The sequence below is a fragment of the Mandrillus leucophaeus genome, unplaced genomic scaffold, assembly GCF_000951045.1.
Source record: "Mandrillus leucophaeus isolate KB7577 unplaced genomic scaffold, Mleu.le_1.0 Scaffold57, whole genome shotgun sequence".
NCBI classification, from domain to species: domain Eukaryota; kingdom Metazoa; phylum Chordata; class Mammalia; order Primates; family Cercopithecidae; genus Mandrillus; species Mandrillus leucophaeus.
Window position 1 is genome coordinate 5,337,025 of NW_012106141.1, and position 20,069 is coordinate 5,357,093.

Below are 20,069 nucleotides of genomic sequence, written 5' to 3' on the forward strand. Positions count from 1 at the left end.
TGTGTGTGTGTGTGTGTGTGTGTGTGTTACACTGTCTTGCTCTGTTGCCCAGGCTAGAGTGCAGGGTTGCAACCACAGCTCACTGCAACCTTGGCCTCTCAGGCTCAAGTGATCCTCCTGCCTCCGCCTCCTGAGTAGCTGGGACTACAGGCATGCATTACCATGCTGGCTAATTTTTTAAATTTTTTGTAGAGGTTGGGTCTTGCTGTGTTACCCAGGCTGGTGGTGTTGAACTCCTAGGATTAAACAATTTATTCAGAAGCGACAGCATCCAAGAACACCAAGGGAACTTTACGGAGCAAATGTTTTATTTAATAAGTTATAAGATACAATTTACAGTCGGTGTTTGATTCCAGTTTGGCTTCCATGTCCCAGCTTACAACACCCGTGGTCCTTTCACATCAGGCTTCGGGCTGCTCCAGTTTCTGTAGGGTGGGCTTTTACCCCCAACACTCGCCCCATATGCTACACCCGCCACAACAGTGGCCACTTCCTCAGGACTAAGCAGCAAACCCTAAAGGTCCGCCTGCCCAGACCACACTACACATTTGGGCTCAGGCAACGTCCCTGACGCTTTAACCTCATTCCAAAGCCAGCTCAGGTCTGCAGAAGGCAGGCAAAATTCCCTACACCTCATTTCTGTATTTCTGCACCACACAGCTCTCACTGTTTCTGCTAAATGGTGAAAAGACCACCAATAAGCTGCTGCCCTTCCTCTCCCCCACCATTCCCAACTTTCAGGCCAAAGATCGGCAGGAGTTTCATTCTTTCCTGTCTGTACAGATCATTATTTTCCAGAAAAAGTGAGCCATGAAGCTGACTGGGGCGGGCGTGGAGTGTTAAGTCAAGGGACAGGCCTTGGGATGAGGGCGCTAATCCATGGGCCCCCTGAGGTCACTTTAAACATTTTGGTAAGACTCCCCAGGCCGATGAAGGGCTGGAGCATGTGCTAAAAACAAGGGCTAGTGTTGGTTAAAAGGGATCTTTGGCAAGTGGGGAACTGCTCACCACTGCAGAATCTCTTCAGACCTAGGAAGGGACTGAAACGGACTTGGAAATCTAAAGCAAAACCATGACTGCCGGGATGGTCTCGTGTGGTGACTCTGCAAGAAATAATCATCAGAGCGAGGGTACGGGTACTTGGGAGACATGCGGGCCCGGCTGCCACCACATCCACTGTGCCCTCTGAGAAGCGTAAGAAGGCCACAGAGCATGGTGGTGTTGGCAGTGAGGAGCAGTAAAGCAGTGCTAGTGATCTGATAGCCAAATACATTAACACGGGCACTGAAAGAGATTAAGCTGATTTTAAGTCATCCCCTTTGCTAAATGACAACCAAAGTAGGTGTCCCCCTTTTCTCTGCCCACCTTCCCCTAGCCTTGTTTCATAAATGCTGAGGAGCGAACCAGCAGCTCAGGCTAGCCGGTTTTGTTTTTCTGAAACGTCAGTCTCATCGTGTGCCGGTCTGTCTGCTGCAGTGGGTGATCTGTTCCACCAAGAGTTCTGGTTGGCACCTAGTGGGCTGGGATCTTCTCAGCCCACTGAACAAGCTTGCATTTCTCAAGATTCTCCAACAGGTCCCTCGAGAGTCCAGTCTAGGACTTATTTCTGAAGGCACTTTAGAACAGCAATATTTTAGGGATGGGGTTTCAGCCCCACAGACAGGCTGGAGGGCTTTGTATAAAATGAATTACAAACAAGCAACAAAAGCAACCACAAGAACTCTCCCCAGGATTTGAGAAAACTGTTTTAAGGCACTGTGACATGAAAAGGGCTGCCAGGGATGTGTTCCTCCCCCCACTTCACAGCCAGCACATAATCGCCCCGCTCCTTGACGACATATGTGACGTTGTATTGCTGGTTGCCTACATGCTTCATAGAGACCTCCTCGCAGGGGGTGGTGGGCCCATGGACCCCGATCAGCAGCATGTTGGAGCCTAGGAGGCAAAAGAAGGTGGTTACTCCGTTCGGATGCGTCAGGACAGGCACAGGAAGAGGAGGGAGTATGAGAGCCAAAGGTAAGGAGCCTCCGCCATAACGCTGGGGTCCCTGAGAGGTGGGAGAGTGTGGCAATTACAAGCAAAGGCTCATAGAGCCTGACGGTGTGGGTTCAAATCCCTGCCCTGCCACTTGCTACCTGGGTGACCTCAGACTGGAATCTTACCTCTCCCTAGCTCAGCTTCCCCATCTGTAAACAGAGAGTGACACATACCTCACGAGCTAGTTGTGAGGTTTAAGGAGTGATGGGTGTCAAACCCTAGCACACAGTAAGGGCTATTCTAAGCGTTAGCTATGAGAATCTTCTTGTTTACTCTCACAGGCACCTTAAGGAAGGTACTTCCGAGAAGAGGAAACTGACTTTTGGAAAGAGATTTAATAACTTTCCGAGGTCAAATGGCTAAATAAGTTTTATGAACAAACGAATGAATGAATGAAGTGGCAGTACCAGGTTTCCAACCCAGGTGTACTGGATGCCAGAACCCAGGCAACCGACCGTTGAAACCCAAATAAATACCCAAGTTCAAAAGGCAAAAGAGAAGAAAATCATTTAAAAATATTAAGTGCAGGAGAACAGGGTCATGAACATGGTTACTTGCAAATGGCTGGGTTACATGGGGGTAGGCACTGCAGGAGACCTCAGCAGGGAAGACCAGTGTACCCAGCATGTCCAGCCTGCCCCTGCCCCACCCCACCCTTGAAAAGGCCGAGACACCTACCAGCTTTGCTGCAGTCCACCAGGAAGGAACTCTTCTGGCCCACAAAGGCCTTCGAGAGCCCTGCCCCCTTAGAGGTCACCTTGCTGGCGTCCGAGGATGCCTTGGGAATGGCACTATAGCAGGTCTCTGTAGAAGACCTGGTCACTGACTCCACCAGGATGGACGAGGTCTCATTGGCTGAGCCGGGGCTAACCAGACGCTGGCCTAAGATACGGGAGGGAGGGGGACAGGCGTGAATGGCCAGATCAAGAGGGGTCTCTCAGCCAGAGGACAGGCGAGTACCCTACATAGTAGCCCCAGGAGAGCCCACGCACCCCAACACCTGGATACAAAAGCCACCACACCCGTATCTCACACCCATAATGTCTTCTAAACCCCTGCGGTCCCACCCCCATACAACTAGGATCTGGCTTTCTGGGCAAATGGATGAGTCTGGCCTCGGCTGACAAGGCCTAGAACCCTCCCAATCCCCCCAGCCCCCATCCCCGCAAAGATGTGCCAGTGGAATTCACATCTTTCTGTTTACGTAAAATAGTCTATGTATAAGCAGAGTAAAATTTGGGATGACATATAATGAAATATCAAAAAATGATTCCGTGGATGAGAAAGGATGATTTTTCTATGTGAATTTTCTAATTTTTCTGCGAGGAACCTACATTCTTTACGTAACAGTGAATCATGACGTGTGGAAGGGATTTACTACAGTGTCTATGGTGGTTACCTTGGGTGGTGGCTGTGAACTGGTTTTCATAGTTTGGTCTTTTTTCCAGTGTTTTGGAGGAGACACATTTTTATAAGTATAATAAAACCTTTTGATTATTTTTAAAGTGAAAATTAGAAATGAGGGGATTTTTCAGGCCCTGATCTAAACAAATACGTAAGATTTCAATATCTATTCTTTCCTGTTAGAGACAGAAAACTACCGAACAGGTTTTCTCAACTTCTGCACGCTCCACTCTGTGGACTTTCGTAAGCTGCAAACACTGCCCTCTGACATCTCATACTATTTACTGACATTCAAAGTTCAAAGTAGCTTTAACACATCTAAAACCATCCATAGTTTCCACTACGATTGATCTGACAAAACCAGCTCCCCAGGAAGGGAGAGTAACTCCGGAGGTAGTTGATCGTTACCTGTCACCTTGGCCTTGAAGGGACTGCCCACAATGTGGTTGGGCCCACCGTATTTGACGCCGATCAGGTAGTTACCAGGAGCCATGGGGGTGTACATGACTTTGTACCCTTCAGGTGTTTCCTGGCAATCCATTTTAACCTTGGACGGGCCTTCGATGGTGACGGATAATGTCCCTGGACCTGCTCGGGTGGTGTTAATAAAGAATTCCGACTGGATACCTGGGAGAAAGGAATAGAAAATGCTGTGTTGATGGCCCGGAGGGCTTTCCCAGGATCACTGAGGCCGTGGTGAGGGACACACATAGGTCCCCTCACAGAGAGCTCACCCTGGTGGCATGGGAACCCACCGACACTAGCTCTGAACTTCTGGCAGAGAGAACCTCAGGTCCTGAAGGGTGAGGGCTCCCTTTTCCAGGCCGAGGCAGGAGGAGCATGGCTGACATTTCGCCCACAAGCACCAACAGCCTGGACACCCTGTTCTCTCCTCTGGGCATAAGCCATTGTGGCTGAGGGTGAGAAGCCTGAGTCACACTGTGAGCCTGAAATGCTGCTTCAGCCGCCAGAGCCAGCTCTCCCTCCAGGGGTGTGGGGGAGGCGTGGGCCCCTCTGACCGTCCTTTCTTCTCTGGGTAGACTTGGAGAAGCCAGGGAGGCCAAGCATCTCCTCCCTTCCTCCTCAACCCTCACCCCAGGCACTGTGCTGCAGACTGGGTGCAGCCACTGTGACCTGCCAGCCCACCCACTTTGCTGTGAATTCCAGCAACAAGCACAGGAACAAAACAGCAGCTCCTGATGACGGGGCATGTGTGCCCCACTCGGCTCTGGGTCCTGTGCACAGCACCATTGACACATGTGGTATGGAATCCTTTCCACGATTCCTGCTTCACAAATGACTCTGTGGCTCAGGGAGGGGGCCAGTCATGCTACACAACTGGAAAGTGGTAGAGCTGGGTTTGAACGATGTCTGCATGGCTCTGGTGCCAGGCTCATCTCTTGACCCCTGGATGGACAGTGGAGCTGCCTCAGATCCCCTAACTGCAGCCCTGAAACAACTTAGCTGGCCCAGGGAGAGCCTCCTTCAGTCATCAGACCTGGCACATGCCCGCTACAGTGCCCTCTATGGGGCATGCCTGGCACAGCATCCCCAGGCAGGGCTGTGCTTCTGCCAGAGCTCTAGGCATTGCCCCAGCTGGGAAATATTTTGGTTTAATTATAGCTCCTAGTCCAGAGAAAGAATTATTGTTCTGGATATCAATAAAACAAAAGAGCTGCTATCGTGCGACTCTCAAACACAACCCAGCTGTTCCTGGAAGCTCAAGGCTCCTGTCCCAAGGTCCACCCTCCCCACTATCTCAACCTCATCATGGTATCTAATCTGTGCAGCCAAGAAGCCCCTCAAGCAGCAGCTCTGAGGCCAGGGGCTACGTAGGCAAGAAGCGGGAGGTGAGCAACAAGGAGACAGTGTGTCCATCCAGGAAGCAGCTGTAAGGTGACGATAAGGAAAGATATTTTATTGATTGATTGATTGAGATGGAGTCAAGCTCTGTTGCCCAGGCTGGAGTGCAGTGTCATGATCTCAGCTCACTGCAACCTCTGCCTCCCAGGTTCAAACGATTCTCCTGCCTCAGCTTTCTGAGTAGCTGGGATTACAGGCACTCGCCACCATGCCCAGCTAATTTTTGTATTTTTTTAGTAGAGACAGGGTCTCGCCATGTTGGCCAGGCTGGTCTCGAACTCCTAACCGCAAGTGATCTGCCCACCTTGCTCTCCCAAAGTGCTGGGCTTATAGGCATGAGCCAATGCACCTGGCTTTATTATTAATATTTTTTTGAGATAAAGTCTTCCTCTTTTGCCCAGGTTGGAGTACAGTGGCATGATCACAGCTCACTGCAGCCTCAATCTTCCAGGCTCAAGCCATCCTCCTGCCTCAGCCTCCAAAGTAGCTGGGACTTCAGGCATGCACCACCTCACCTGGCTAATTTTTAATTTTTTTTGTAGAGATGGGGTTTTGCTGTGTTGCCTGGGCTGGTCTCAAACTCCTAGGCTCAAGTGATCCTCCCACCTCCACCTCCCAAAGTGCTAGGATTACAGGTGTGAGCCACTGTGCCAGGCCAAAAATATATTTTTAAAGTGAAGTTGAAATGATGTGGCTGCAGGGGAAAGTTCCACCATTTTTTAACAAGCTGTTTCATACCTAAGTTTGTCTTTATTTTTTTTATTTTTTATTTTTTTTTGTAGAGATGGAGTTTTACTATGTCACCCAGGCTGGTCTCAAACTCCTGGGGCAAGCAATCCTCCTGCCTTGGCCTCCTGAAGTGGTTGGATTACAGGCATGAGCCACCGCACCCATTTGGCCCTAATGCAATATTTTGACCAACCAAAAATCAGTTCATCTTGACTGTGAGGGTCCAAAAGGGCAGGGAAGACAAGGTGGGAAAAGATAAATCAGGGCTTGTGGGACAAGAGCTATTACTTGGCTGTTACCTCCTCTATGGCTCCAAACAAGCCTATTAGGTGGGTCCCGTTATTATTCCTGTTTTGCAGGAAAGGAAGCAGAGGCACAGTGAAGTCAGATAATTCATCTGGAGTCACACGGCTGGGGACCAGCAGAACTGGGATTTAAACATAAAGTCTGTCCAACTTGGAGCTAAAGCACTTACCTGAGAGAAGATGGAAGAAAAAAGTCCACAAGCAGAAGTCTGTCACCACTGCCTCTAGCTACAACCTGTATCTGACACCACAAAACATCTCTGGGCACGGCGGTCTTCCCCCACCCCCTCAAATACGTCCGGCCCAGTTCCTGTGAGTTTAATGCACATTAAATGCAGCACCTCTTGTTCTTCAAGGCAGGTAAGGGGATAGAAGGAGGGAAGGAGGCCCTTCTGGTATACCCCGAGCACACTGGGGTTCCTGGATCATTTTATTAGGAAAATTGCTCAGCGGCTCCAAAGAATTGGGAGCTCCCTGGTCTATCTCCCAGCCTCTCAAGCCTCCTCCAGCAGGGTCCCGCCTCAAATTCTCCACATTCCCCTATTCCAAAATCTACAGAATGGACCATTTAAAGCTTGAGCCAAGAGATACAGCAAACTCACCCATAAAAACAGAGGGAGGTTTGCTTTGTTCAGAAGGTCAGGATACTGGGCACTCTGGCAGCCGAGCACAGATACCTTTTCATTCCATGCACACTGCAGCTGTGTAATCTCAGAATGGATATTTAGGGAAAGGCTTGGGAGCAGGAGGGCTGGAAAAACAAGACGCCTTCCCTGTGACAAGAGCAATATTTACACAGGGTTTGAAGCAGGCGGTTCTGTACCTCTCCCCTCCTGGCTGGGAGCTTCCCTGCAAGAGCAGCTCCTTCTCTCAGCAGCGTCCAGCACTTGCAGAGCACAGCCTGAAACCTAAGCTCCCAAAAGGTGTGTGAACAGCCAAAAGGAAATGGGAGAGGGCCCAGGCACAGCCGCATGAGCCAGCAGGAAGGTGAGATGCTTCCTGGCCAGTGTGGGAGACCCCAGCAGCTGCTGTGGGGCCTGGCCTGAAGCCTGCCACGCGCTCCAAGTGCCTAGAGGACCCCACCTGGGCCCTCAAAGGTGAGTAGCTTGTCAGGGCCCAATTGCCAGTACTGCTGCCTGGAAAGTACTCCTGAGCAGCTGGGAGGACAGGGTCCTGGTTTAGGACACCCCAAAGTGGGCTAGGGATGCAGTCACTGCCTCTGGGTGAGCCAGCCACTTAGAGAGGGGGCCAAGCTCGGGGGTTCAGCGCACAGGCTCTGAGGTCACAGATTTGGATGGATTCCTGGTTCTGCCTCCTCCCAGCTGACTGCTTTTTGGGGGAGTGTTTGTTTGGGGAGTGACTCAACCTCTGCACCTCACTTTCCACATCTGTAAAATGGACATCACTTACGGTAAAATGATACCATGCCTTTCACAAAAGGCAAGCTGCAGGCCCAGAGTTCAGGGTGGAGCCAGACTGGATTTGCCTGGGGAGTCTGGCAGCACTCACACCACCCCTGTGGGTGGCTTTGCTGAGGCCACTGCTTTGGTCAGAGTCCCGGGCAGCCTGCCAGCCCACCAGTCACTCCTGCACCTGGAGAGGGCCCCTTGGCCACACAGGACACTTGCTCCTGGGGCTGGATGCCAGGCAACCATGCAGCCACTCACCCCTCACCCCTGGAAGGCAAGTCTGCTCCATCCCACTCTCCTTATGCGGGGTGGGGGTACACACACGAGAGACTCAAGAAACCCGGACATATTGCTTTCCCAAGGGGGTCCAAAGTAACACCAAATGCAAACATGCCCCAGTGAGTCCACACTGCGCACTTCCCCTGCAGAGACTAAGGGCCGGCTCTCCACCCTGGCAGCCTCCGTAACAGTGACGCACTCACTGCATGCCACCCGATGCCACCTGTTCAAATAACCGTGATTCACAGCAGGAATTCTCACACAGCCAGGAAAAGGAGGGAAAGATCTGTTCTGACATGGAAAGATCTTTAAGAGGTCAAAGCAAAAACACAAGCTGTATCACAGTAGATGCAGTAAGATTCCTTCTGTAAGACAAAAGCAAAACTCTGTGTCTGCTTGTCTAATGAACCGATTAGCTAACCAACCCAGCAACCAAGAATGAAGACAGACAATGAGATGACAGACAGGGTGAAGGCCCTCCCTTCCTGGAACCGTTTGCTTCTGGACCCAGGTGGGGGAGGAGGAGAGAAGATGGAGTGAGTCCCACTTTATTTACTTCTTCGCTGCCTGTATTTTTCACAATCAAACATGTCCCATCTGTGGCAAAGAATAAAAATAAATTGCAATGGGTCCAAAAAGCTTCAGAATTCTTTGACCATTTCAGTCTTTTCTCCTCCTCCATTAAGATCTGAGAGTAAAAAGAGGAGGAGATAGGCTGGGACAGGTCTTACTGCTGCTTCAGTGCACTTCTGGGAGCCCGGTACCATGAAAGAACAGATGGGTAGGAGCCCCCTTGGACGCATCATGAATTCTGTGTAGGCAAAGAAACCCTCAAAATTAATGACACTGTGCTGTGTTCCCTGACTATCAGCATCCTGTTCTGAAAGTCAAGAAACCTGGCAGAGGAAGAAATCTGAATCACAACTAACAGTAATGAGGTGTGACAACACAGCCATCAAGCTCTTACTCTGAATTTATCACGGGCCAAACCGCAACTCCCAAAACAGCTTTGGACAGCAAGCGCCTCCAAAGTGTGCATGACCCCAGCTTCCATGGAAAGCGCGTGTAAAAAGCTTCCATGGGGCTTGAGGATTTCCATCTGGCTTGTCCCTGGAGCTGGTTCAGTTAAGGCTTCAAGAAGCAGAGGAGTGGGTTACCTGTGGTGCCCCCTTCGAGTCCTGCACCATAGGCGGACACCAGGGCAGGGTTCCCCGCTTGTCCGGGCTCCCCAACGCGCACTTTGAAGGGGCTTCCAACCACGTGGCTCCCATTGAACTTGACATCGATGGTGTGAACACCATTCTCATGAGGGATGAAGCGAACAGCGTACTTATCTAGAAGAATGAGCAAAGGCACAGGGTGAAATCAGGCAAATGGACACCCCCGAGTTCAGTGAGGACAAAGGATGGAGGCCAACCCGAGATGGCCCATTTAAAATCAACAGTTCTACAGGGAGCCTGGCACTCAGCATCCTGGATTTCAGAACCAGACGGACCCCCCTGGGTATCCCTCATCAACCCCAAGGAAAACACATCCACATCGCAAATCCTATAAACACAGGACAAGACTCTGACCCCTGCCCCAGAAGAACCCTTCCTTTCTTTAGAAAACCTCACTTTTTGAATGTGAAATTCTGTGAGTGCTGTTACTAATCCTGTCACGAGATGAATCTCATTTCACCAAAATTAAATGATGTTTTTCCACTAAAACGATGATACAAGTTGAAGACACATCACTCTGAAATTGGAAGACCTCACCACTTAAGGCTCCACAGTGGCCTACTCAGCTGAACTCTAGGTTACTATCCTTTACTTCATTCACCCATTGCGGGGGTTCAGTTTTTTTTAAATGTTGGGAGATGGCCATTCTAACTACTGTTGAAAGTCTCTGTTTTGGGAAGGCATAACAAGAATTAAAAAAGAATACATATGAAGGGAAAAAAGAAAACCTCGCTTCTTCTACGTTTCTCTATGTGGCCAGTTGAAGGGGGAAAAATGGTTCCAACTGGCATTAATGCTCCTTAATTAAGCTCAAAGCTAGGAACTGCCCCACAGGGCAGGTTTTTGGCTGTGCGTTTGGGTCACAGCATGTAGCAAGGTAATCTGTTAACTGAAATGGGCACCTAGAACATCTACTCATTGTGCACCACCTGACCACCACTTCCTCCTTGAAGCCCTCCTGCCCGGGGTGCAGAGCCTGTTCTCCTCCTACCTCTCCAGGTAGTCTCTCAGTCTCTCCCTGGCTCCTAGGACTCTTCATCCCTCTCAGAATTTGTGTTCCCCAAAGCTCTTCTCCCTGCCTCTGGAGGTCTCTACAGAGGTGCATCTCCATGGAGCTGTGCACCCTACATCCTTTGGCACTGAACATCCCCCAACAGTCCCCTAGCTAGGTCCCCATCTGCCTCCCTGAGAGCCAATGTGCTTTAGGGGAAGCCGGCTCTACCGCCACATCCAAGTGTAGTCCCTGAGTGGATCAGGGAAAAATCCTTCGCTAAGCCCTCGTCAATGAACACATGGCACTTCTTTAGCCACAGGCAATGACTCAGCAGTGGGCATGTGTCCAGGTCAGTGAGATGGGAAGGGAGATGTGCTGCAGACTTCTGGGAAAAGGAGCCTCTCGACTTCTAAGAATCCTGAGAGGATTCTTAACTGATGTGGCGTGAAGGTGGGACATCTGGTGCTGCTGGAGCCATCCTGCCACCAAGAGGAAGGCCAGCCTCAGAACCAGGCCCACAAAGCAGAACAGCTGAGATATTTGAGGCCTTGCAGGGCCCAGCTCAATGACCAAATCAAATCGCTGAAACCCATCTTGGATCTCTTGAACTTTCCAGTTATGCAACTCACTGGGCCCCTTTATTGTGTGAGTTGGCTTGAGCTGGGCATCTTGTAATTTACAATCAATAGTAACTGTGTCATGCTAATGATCTCATACATCTGTAGGGGTTCAAATCCTGCCTGGGGCGGAGCCAGCTTCTCCTGAAGCACATTGGCTTTAAGAGAAGAGGGAGGGTACCCTGTGAGGGACTGTTGGGGCTGAGGCCACCAAACCTCACAGTGATCTAGTAAACATCTCCATGTGGGTATCGGGGATCCTTCAAAACCCCTCAAAGCAAAATATTAAACCCTTTAAGGCCCTGACCAATCCTCACCCACCCTCTGCCTGGCTGGCCCTAGTTCTGACAACTGTACTGTCATCTGCTGCCCAATCACTAAGCTACACGGAACATTTTGGAATGGGTTCTCTCTCTCATTCTCTACGGCTACCATAGCGCTCTGGCCTTCTCCATTTCCAGTGCTGCTGCTTTCTCAAATGGACCACTCTGGGAGCACCAGCTCACCACCTGGCCTTTCAGACGAAAACCGGGATCTGACCCCATCCTTCACACTTGTTCCTCCTGAGGCTCCCCACTGCCCTTTCTGACTACTGGGAAACATAGATCTCAATGTTCACACAGAGCCTACATTTCTTTTTCTTTCTTTTTGAGACAGGGTCTTGCTGCATTACCCAGGCTGGACTACAGTGGCATGACACAGCTCACAGCAGTCTCGACCTCCTGGGCATAAGCAATCCTCCCACCTCATCCCTCACAAGTAGACTACAGGTGTGTGCCACCGTGCCTGGCTAATTTTTTTTTTTTTTTTTTTGCTCTGTCGGAGTGCAGTGGCACGATCTCGGCTCACTGCAAGCTCTGCCTCCCGGGTTCACGCCATTCTCCTGCCTCAGCCTCCTGAGTAGCTGGGACTACAGGCACCCACCACCGCGCCCAGCTAATTTTTTGTATTTTTAGTAGAGACGGGGTTTCACCGTGGTCTCGATCTCCTGACCTTGTGATCCACCCGCCTTGGCCTCCCAAAGTGCTGGGATTACAGGCGTGAGCCACCGCGCCCGGCTAATTTTTTTTTTACTTTATTTTTGTAGAGAAGGGGTCTCACTATGCTGCCCAGGCTGGTCCCAAACTCCTGGGCTCAACTGATCCTCCCAAAGTGCTAGGATTACAGATGTGAGCCACCATGCCTGGTCAGAGCCTAGATTTCCAACTACACTATACAAATATAGCCAGGCACACAACAAATGCCCTATAAGGCAGTGATCATAGGTCTCCCCCTCATACATCAAGGCCCACACCAAATGTCACCTCCTCTGAGAAGCTCTCCTGAACTCACCAAGGCAGAAACTATTTCTCTCTCCTGCTCTGACCATCTTTACCACTTGCTTCTCAGTTCTCCTGTGGTAATGGCGATCATCTGGGGTCATCATCTGCTTTTTGGCCAGGACTTCACAAACTGTGAGCAACTCTTTGAGCCCTATACCTTCCTTCAAGTTTCTGACACTTAATAAATGTATTATGTTCACCGGTAACACTGTCTCTTTAAAGTTGATTAAATCCATATACCAAGGCACCAAGCAAGAAAAATCTTAGGACATTAGGGCCTAGAGACCCAGATTTTCTTTTTTAATTTACAGAACATTAACCTACCTTTCCCTTAGAGTAAAGTGAAGTATGCTTACTCACGTCATAAGGTCAACGATATAATAAAAATCTATAAGATGTTGTTACAATATGTAAGAAAAATCATGATCAATGTCATGCAAAAGGAATCTGAAAAACTAACAGAAAACAAAGCAGCATTTGTTTTTGTGTTGTGTGTGTATGCTTCTTGTTTTTTTTTTTTTTTTTTTTTTTTTTTGGGACAGGGTCTCGCTCTGTCGCCCAGGCTGGAGTTCAGTGGCACAATCATAGCTCACGGCAGCCTTGGCCTCCCAGGTTAGGGCACTGCACCCTGCCCAGCATTTGTTTAAAAAAGAAAGAAAGAATGAGAATTCTCTCCCAGGGTAAAGGGTCTGCCTATTCCTGGTACAGGTTTAAACGCTAATTTATAAACAACATCTGGCAACAGCAAAGGGAATCCACTACTCACGGGCAGTAATGAAACCGATCAGCCCTCCTTTGGGACGCACATTTACAAGAACATTCTGCTGGAAAGTGCTGGTGCTAGGACCCCCCAGCAGGCCTCCTGCTCACCTGGCTCCAGCTCAGACACGTGGCACTCCTCCACGGCTCCAGAGGGGCTGTGCACCTTTGCATCAATCTTGCCTTTTGCGCCATTCAACCTTATAGCAAAGGATGCTGGCTGGTTAACTTTTAATCCCGATTCCTGAGAATTTAATACATTAGACAGGTTATGGCCCTCAGCGTTCCTGTTCAGTGGCACACACTGACCCTACCCAAAACTCTGGGTGACAGTTCTCATGCAAATAGGCCCAGAATGTTTTTCTATATAACATATGACAACAAAAGAGCAGGTGAGCCATTCTGCATTTTTAACGTAAGACAGCAGAGACGTGCATCTGCATGGTCTCCTATGCAAACCATCTTGATACAGCCTGGAAGAGATGATTTCTAGGTTTGGATACTTGAGACATCCTGGTCAAAAGGACTATCATCTCAGCATTCAAAATAACACCTATGCAGGCCAGAAAACCCAGTATGTTCCAGGTCAAAAAAGTATCCTCTTTTAGGAGGATACTGGCAGCTAACAAAGTCACGCACTCACGAACACAAACACAGTTTTATGTTATGCTGTTTGTTATCTCAAGGGCAGACCTGGAGGAACATATTATAAAGGGCCACATGTGCAAAGAAGGCGGTACTCCATAGCAGTTACAAATCAGCCCTGGATTTCCTACCATTTCCTAGCTATATATCCAGGTTGCCAAACCTCTTCGAGTCTTGGTTTCCTCATCTGTAAAATGGGCATAATAACGATCCATCTTGAGGGCTACTATAAAGATCAAATTAAGCTGTGCATGCAAAACATTCAGCACAGGGCCTAGTCCATACACAGAGAGGCTTGAAAACATAAGCTTATTAAATAGTAATATGCATTTAGAGGTTGTATCCCCACAAGAAGTCATAGAAAGACATAGCTTTTGCTCTTCTCTGGATCAGTTTCACTCCCCATACTTTGTCTTGGAAACTATCTCCTCCTCTGGGAGGAGGGGATCAGAAGTTCAGATGGTTAAGAACAAAGCTGAGCAACAACATTGGAGATATTTTAAGACTGGCCAATCCCGAACAGCAGCATTTTACAAGTCAGTAATTTTGATTTAGACTTGGTCAGACAGCCACTCCTCAGGCAATAACTCTAAAGCAGCATGGTTCATGCTTTATGTGTAAGCAAACCATCTGGGGATCTTATTAAAACACAGATTCTGATCCAGTGGGTCTGGGACTGAAGTTCTCAGGTGATGCTGAGGTCCAAGAACTGGTCCAAGAACCACATCTTCATGGCAAGGTCCCAAAGCTGCACTGGCTAATTTGGTAGTCACCAGCCACATGTGGCCATATATACATATATTTCAATTTAATGCACTTAAATAAAACTAAACGTCCAGCTCCTTGGTTCCTCTGGCCACATTTCAGATGTTCAATGGTCGCATGTGGTTAGTGGCTATCATGCTGCACAGCATAAACTTGGAGCATTTTGATCACGGCAGAACCTACTATTGGACTGTGCTGCCCTAAGGGATAGAGACTGAGGAAGGTGGATGGAACACAGAATTAGAAAGTCTTTGATCACCAGATCACTCCCATCCCACCCCCACCCCAAATGCCAGCCTACTCCCATTTCCTAGAAAGTCTCAAAAGCAAGACAAAATGATACATGCCTGTCTTTGCTAACCAGCCCCAGATGTTGCTGCGTGGGCCTCTGCGAAATCTCTGATCAATAATTTCCATATCACTCGGCATCAAATGACCCGGGAAGAACAGGGGGCGTGCTGATGAACACGCCCCTCCTGCGGCAGCAGCTGGTTACAAAAGTTTGAGAAACAGCCTGCTGTGTACTTACTGAAACATTTATGACCCAGCTATGACGAGAGGACTCTACAGAAAAGCTTCCTGGAGAGGATTTTTCCAAACCAGCTCCTTTTAGACAGCATAATTTACATTACCTGATTCCGCTTGCCACTAAATCCTCAAGAGGGAGATAAATGCCTCGGAAGATTCGAAAGAAATCTTCGAGATGCATGAGGGCAGCTCCTGCCCTCAACAAGTGCTGGGTTTATCTCCCTCTGTAGGTTTCAGTTAAGTCGGTCACAAAAGACACTTCTGTTAAGAAGCCTTTAAATGAAACACAAGAAAAACATCTACACCACAGTAACCAGTTAGTACCCTTGGTATTCTCTGGATGAGGCCGCTTCAATGTGTGGACTGAGTCTGGTCTGGGTTCTGTTTACGTCCCTAAATGAAACACTAACGTTTGGAACTACTGGAGGTATCCCAGTTCCCCTCAGAGTAAGATTAGAATCTCAAATGTAAACCAAGTGTAGGGAACTAGAGCCAATCATATCACTGATCTTAGACATCAGATTGGATTTTAATGAATCCAATATTTTCAAGAACTGGGGGCAGCTCAAGGCTATTTAGAAACTCTTACCCAGAAATCATACTTTGGGATTTCAATGTTATTTCACAACTTAATTGCTACTCCCAATTCAGACACCTAATTATTTTTCAGTGTCCTGGGCAAAAACCCAGAGGCATCCCTGATGGTTCTTCGTTTGGCTGAAGGTGCTAGTGCAACCTTGAATTAAGTGACCTGTTTAGGACGATGAGAAACGTTGCATCTCCTGGTATCCTAATGGGATGGACTATGCAACCGTGTGCCACAACGACAGGTGGGGGTTAGAGAGGTTGTAGTTAAGGGCACAGGTTCTGGCCGGGCACAGTGGCTCATGCCTGTAATCCCAGCACTTTGGGAGGTTGAGGGGGGTGGGGCGGATCACCTCAGGTCAGGAGTTTGAGACCAGCCTGGCCCACATGGCGAAACCCCATCTCTAAGAAAAACACAAAAATTAGCTGAGTGTGATGGTGCACGCCTGGAGTCTCAGCTACTCAGGAGGCTGAGGCAGAAGAATCACTTGAACCTGGAAGGCAGAGGTTTCAGTGAGCCAAGATCATGCCACTGCACTCTAGCCTGGATGACAGAGTGAGACTCTGTTTCAACAACAATAACAAACAAAAATACAGGTTCTGGAGCCACACTGCCTCTGCTCTGCCTCATACTAGCGGTTCCCAGTGGACAAAACCTCCTTGTACCCCTGTTTTTCCATCATTAAAATGGGGTCAAGAGAACCTACTTGTCAGGCTATTGCAAGGATTTCCTGAGGTAACACTGATAAAGCTCTTAACATAGTTCCCTGCACACTTATTATAAATGAATCATAATAAATTGCAACTGTCTTTCTTGAGGAAGGGCAGCCAACAACAGCAGGCTAAAACATCACTGCACTGTTATTTTTGTGTTGGTTTTGTTTTGAAAGCCCTTGTTATCCCTTAACCAATTATGAACAGGCTTCCTTTGTTTCTCTTAAATAAACCTTTAAAAACAAACTTGTCCCCAAACATTAAGGTGTGTTGTTGACTGTGGCTCTGTTTTTGCTCGCCCCAAGTGTCAACTGCCCTAAATGTATGGGGAGTTGACTCTGCCGCAGGAAAGCTCCCCAGTGACTGGGTGACATCTGTGGTCAAAATGTGAGAAGGGGCCTCAGCACCTAAGGGGACATTGAAGCGGCCTCAGGAGTCCAGGGGTCTCACTGGCGGCCTGTGGCCAAGGAGATGGATGCTTCCTTGCATCTCACCTGAAGGCTCATAACAGTGAGGCGGCGGGCGTCGTCAGAGGGCGCGATGACCGGCACCAGGTAGGGGCTGTCCGGAATGTGCTCATCATTGAACTTGATGGACACCTCGTAGTTACCTATGAGGACAGGAAAGTCCCATCATTTCAGAGACTCTGAACCCAGAGTGACCTCTTGCTTCTCACCAAGGGCTAAAATGCCTTCAGAGAGACCTAGCCCTCCTCAATGGCCACAGCTGATTGGTTGAGTGGGAGTTGCCTGGCTGAGGCTGGGCCAATATGATTTCCTTAGTGGGGCAAGGCCAGGGACTCTTAACCGGGGCCCACAGGGTCCCCAGATGGCCTGTGTATTGAATTCAGGAGATCCATGGACTTGAATGGGAAAAAAACTACATTTTAATTTTCACCATCCACTAACTGAAATTTACCATGTCCTTTCTTCAGAAATGTTGACAAGAAATCACAACACATTGTAAGTACATATTACTTATATCATCATTAAAAATTATAGATGTTTTTATGTCATTTTACAGTTATTTTGACATATCATTTTCACTTATTACTTTGCTACTTTGATGACAGTTAATATATTGTCACCAAATCTTATGACTTAATGTATTAATGAAGATATGCATGTTTCTATGTTGCATATTTGTTCTTATAAGATTTTGGTAACTGTATTTAGTATCATTGATTTCCTTTATAATGTGACATATTTCATTTTATGTGTTTTAAAACATTATCCCAAGAACAGTCTCCATAGGCTTCGCCAGATGGCAAGAGTTAATGGCACACAAAAGGTTAAGAACTCCTGACAGAGGGAGCTCAGATGCCAAGGTCACTCTTCTGGGGCAGCCAGCCAAGGTAGCCATGGGTGGGCAGACAAAGGCCGGTTGGTGGAAAGAATGGAGCAATTGAATGAAAGCAAGAAGCAGAGAGGCTAATGGAGAAAGACAAGAGGCAACCAGAACAAGCGTTCCCACCCTTAGGAGGTCTGGCCATGTATCTTGCAACTGGATTTCTAGGAGGCTCTCCCATGTGCCCATACACATAGAATCCCCATTGACTTCAGCAAACTTGATGGATTTCTGTTCCTTGCAACCTAACCATGTTCAAACAAGGAAAATGTCCTCTTGTGAACCCTGAATACATACCAGGCTCTTGGGCAATATAAGACACACCGCACGACCCATTTTTATGGTCATCGAATGTAATCTCAGCCTTACTGGGGCCCTCAACAGCGATGGAGAGGCCTCCAGCACCTGCTTCCCGGGTCCAAATGCTGAACTCAGCTGAGAGCAAAGAGACACCTGGTTAGTGACTGAGCCCCACAGAGCCCCTGCCCCTCTTCTATTCTTGTTCAAACCTGCAGCGCTAGGTTTCGTTTGTTGCTAGCCCTTTTCTCTTTCTCTCACCCCAAGGAGAAACCAAGCAAGGGCCATCATTGAAGTTTCCTAAGCATCACTAGCGATATCTAAATTCATAGGACATCTGGAGTACTCTTGAAGACATCTTAACAGGCTGGGCGCAGTGGCTCATGCCTGTAATCCCAGCACTTTGGGAGGCCAAGGCAGGAGGGTCACAGGAGCCCAGGAGTTTAAGACCAGCCTGAGTAAGATAGTGGAACCTCATCTCTAACAAAAAAAGGAAAGAAAAAAAATATTAAATAAAAATTTTTAAAAATGTGAATACACCCTAACCAAGCCAGAAAAAGATGAGAATGTTCCATTTTTTCCCCACAGATCTTCCCACCAGCAGCAACCTTAGGAAAGGATGCTTATAGTCAGTTTTGTAGCTTTCTAGTGTGTTCCACAGAACATCAGCCCTGAAAGATGCTCTGGAAACAGTATTACTCTGCTCCCCAATTAAAGACTCAGATGCACACTAGTAAGTTACAGGCACCAAGGAGGCTCCCAGTAAGAAACTTGTTTGGCTTTACGTGAGCACACAAAGTGTGCCAGACTTAGTCACAAATGCCTTGTTTTAAAGAATGCCCCTTAATGCCACCTATCAGAAGTCTTCTCTTTCGAATAGGGCAAAAAAGTATGTGGGTGCCCACACTGCCTGGGTTCAACTCATATTCCTCCCAGGTGAAAATCCTGCCCGGAATGCTCACCTGGGACTCCCGCTTCTCCTCTCTCCAGGCCAGGGCCTCCTGCCCGCACCTTGTGGGCACCTCCTTCACCAAGTGGCCCCACAGTGAACTGGAAGGGGCTGCCAGTGACGTGCTGCCCGCGGTACTTGACGCTGACCGTGTGCACACCCATCTCCTGGGGCACAAACCGGACGCAGTGCGAGTTCTTCCCCATGGGTACAATCTCCGCTTCAGTCACACGGCCAGAGGGGCTGGTGACGTGGGCCGACATATCACTGCTGTTGATTTCTGAAAGAGGGAGGGAGGTTGGGGGAGAGAAGAGGGTTAGGGCAAGGGCCTGAGACGGGGCAGGACATGCAGGGCAAGCAGCCGAGAGCAAGGTGTACGCAGCCCAGTGGACATGGGGTGCCCAGATTTCCTTCCCTTCAGGCTGGGTGCCTGCCCTCCTGTGGCCAGCATGGAGTGGGCAGGGACCTTCAGGCCACCCATGCTAGGGGCACTGAGACTTCTTGCCAAAGGTGACGTGGTCATCCATCATGCATAGATGGGCTCCTTTCCACAGGTAGGGAAGGGTAGAAAACAAGAGCCGTCATCCCTTACTGTCAAGAAGCTTTGGTATTTCTATTAGGCAACAAGACAAAGTTAGAGAAAAAGGTGAACATTCGTCAGTCCCAATGGCAAAAGGGAAACCATGCGTGAGCAAAGCTTTGAGCAAACCAAAGACCAGGGGCCATACTTTCAGAAAAGCAATGTCTCGGGTCACCAGCGCTAGGACACAAGACCACATCACTCTACGTGAGCTGCTCACGTCATGCCAACGACTGTGCCTGTACTGCCGTGGTGAGGCCAGGTGGCCGCAGGCGGGGCACGGAGCACTGCCATCACCTAGAGCCAGTATGAAACTGCACCCTCCAGCCCCACAGGATCTGGGCAGAGCAGTTCATGACTCTGACCCCTGAGGACAGAAAAGGGAAGGGAGGTTGAAAAGAGGGTCACCCATGTTATGAACTGAATGTTTGTGTCCCTCCAAAATTCGAATATTGAAACCCTATCCCCAACAATGTGACGGGATTAAGAGGTGGGGCCTTGGGGAGGCAATTAGGATTAAATAAGGTCAGGAAAATGGAGTGACCCTGTGATGGGATCAGTGGCCTTATAAGAGTCTCAGACAGCTTGCTCCCGCTGCTCTCCAGCGTGTGATGATACAAGGGGACGCTGTCAGTCTTCAACCTGGAAGAGGGCCCTCACCACAATCTGGCCATGCTAGTACCTGATCTTGGACTTCCGGCCTCCACAACTGTGAGGCATA

At 48.8% G+C, this 20,069-nt stretch overlaps 1 protein-coding gene and 1 long non-coding RNA gene across 4 annotated transcripts in view; one reads left to right on the forward strand and one right to left on the reverse strand.

The window, feature by feature from the left end:
• Nucleotides 1–290: 290 nt before the first annotated feature.
• Nucleotides 291–20,069, reverse strand: part of FLNB (filamin B, beta) — a 130,023-nt gene continuing 110,244 nt past the window's right edge. For all 3 annotated transcript variants that reach the window (XM_011998389.1, XM_011998391.1, XM_011998390.1), the window contains 7 exons: nucleotides 17,820–17,957; nucleotides 16,670–16,785; nucleotides 13,050–13,182; nucleotides 9,184–9,360; nucleotides 3,850–4,068; nucleotides 2,716–2,919; nucleotides 291–1,935 (listed from right to left, as the gene is read on the reverse strand). In XM_011998389.1, coding sequence (XP_011853779.1) covers nucleotides 1,748–1,935; nucleotides 2,716–2,919; nucleotides 3,850–4,068; nucleotides 9,184–9,360; nucleotides 13,050–13,182; nucleotides 16,670–16,785; nucleotides 17,820–17,957 — 1,175 coding nt within the window. In that variant the 3' untranslated portion in view covers nucleotides 291–1,747. The remainder of the gene's footprint in view (nucleotides 1,936–2,715; nucleotides 2,920–3,849; nucleotides 4,069–9,183; nucleotides 9,361–13,049; nucleotides 13,183–16,669; nucleotides 16,786–17,819; nucleotides 17,958–20,069) is intronic.
• LOC105552666 lies at nucleotides 1,875–9,968 on the forward strand. Its single transcript, XR_001008053.1, has 2 exons — nucleotides 1,875–2,016; nucleotides 6,393–9,968. It is a non-coding gene; the product is annotated as an uncharacterized LOC105552666 (long non-coding RNA).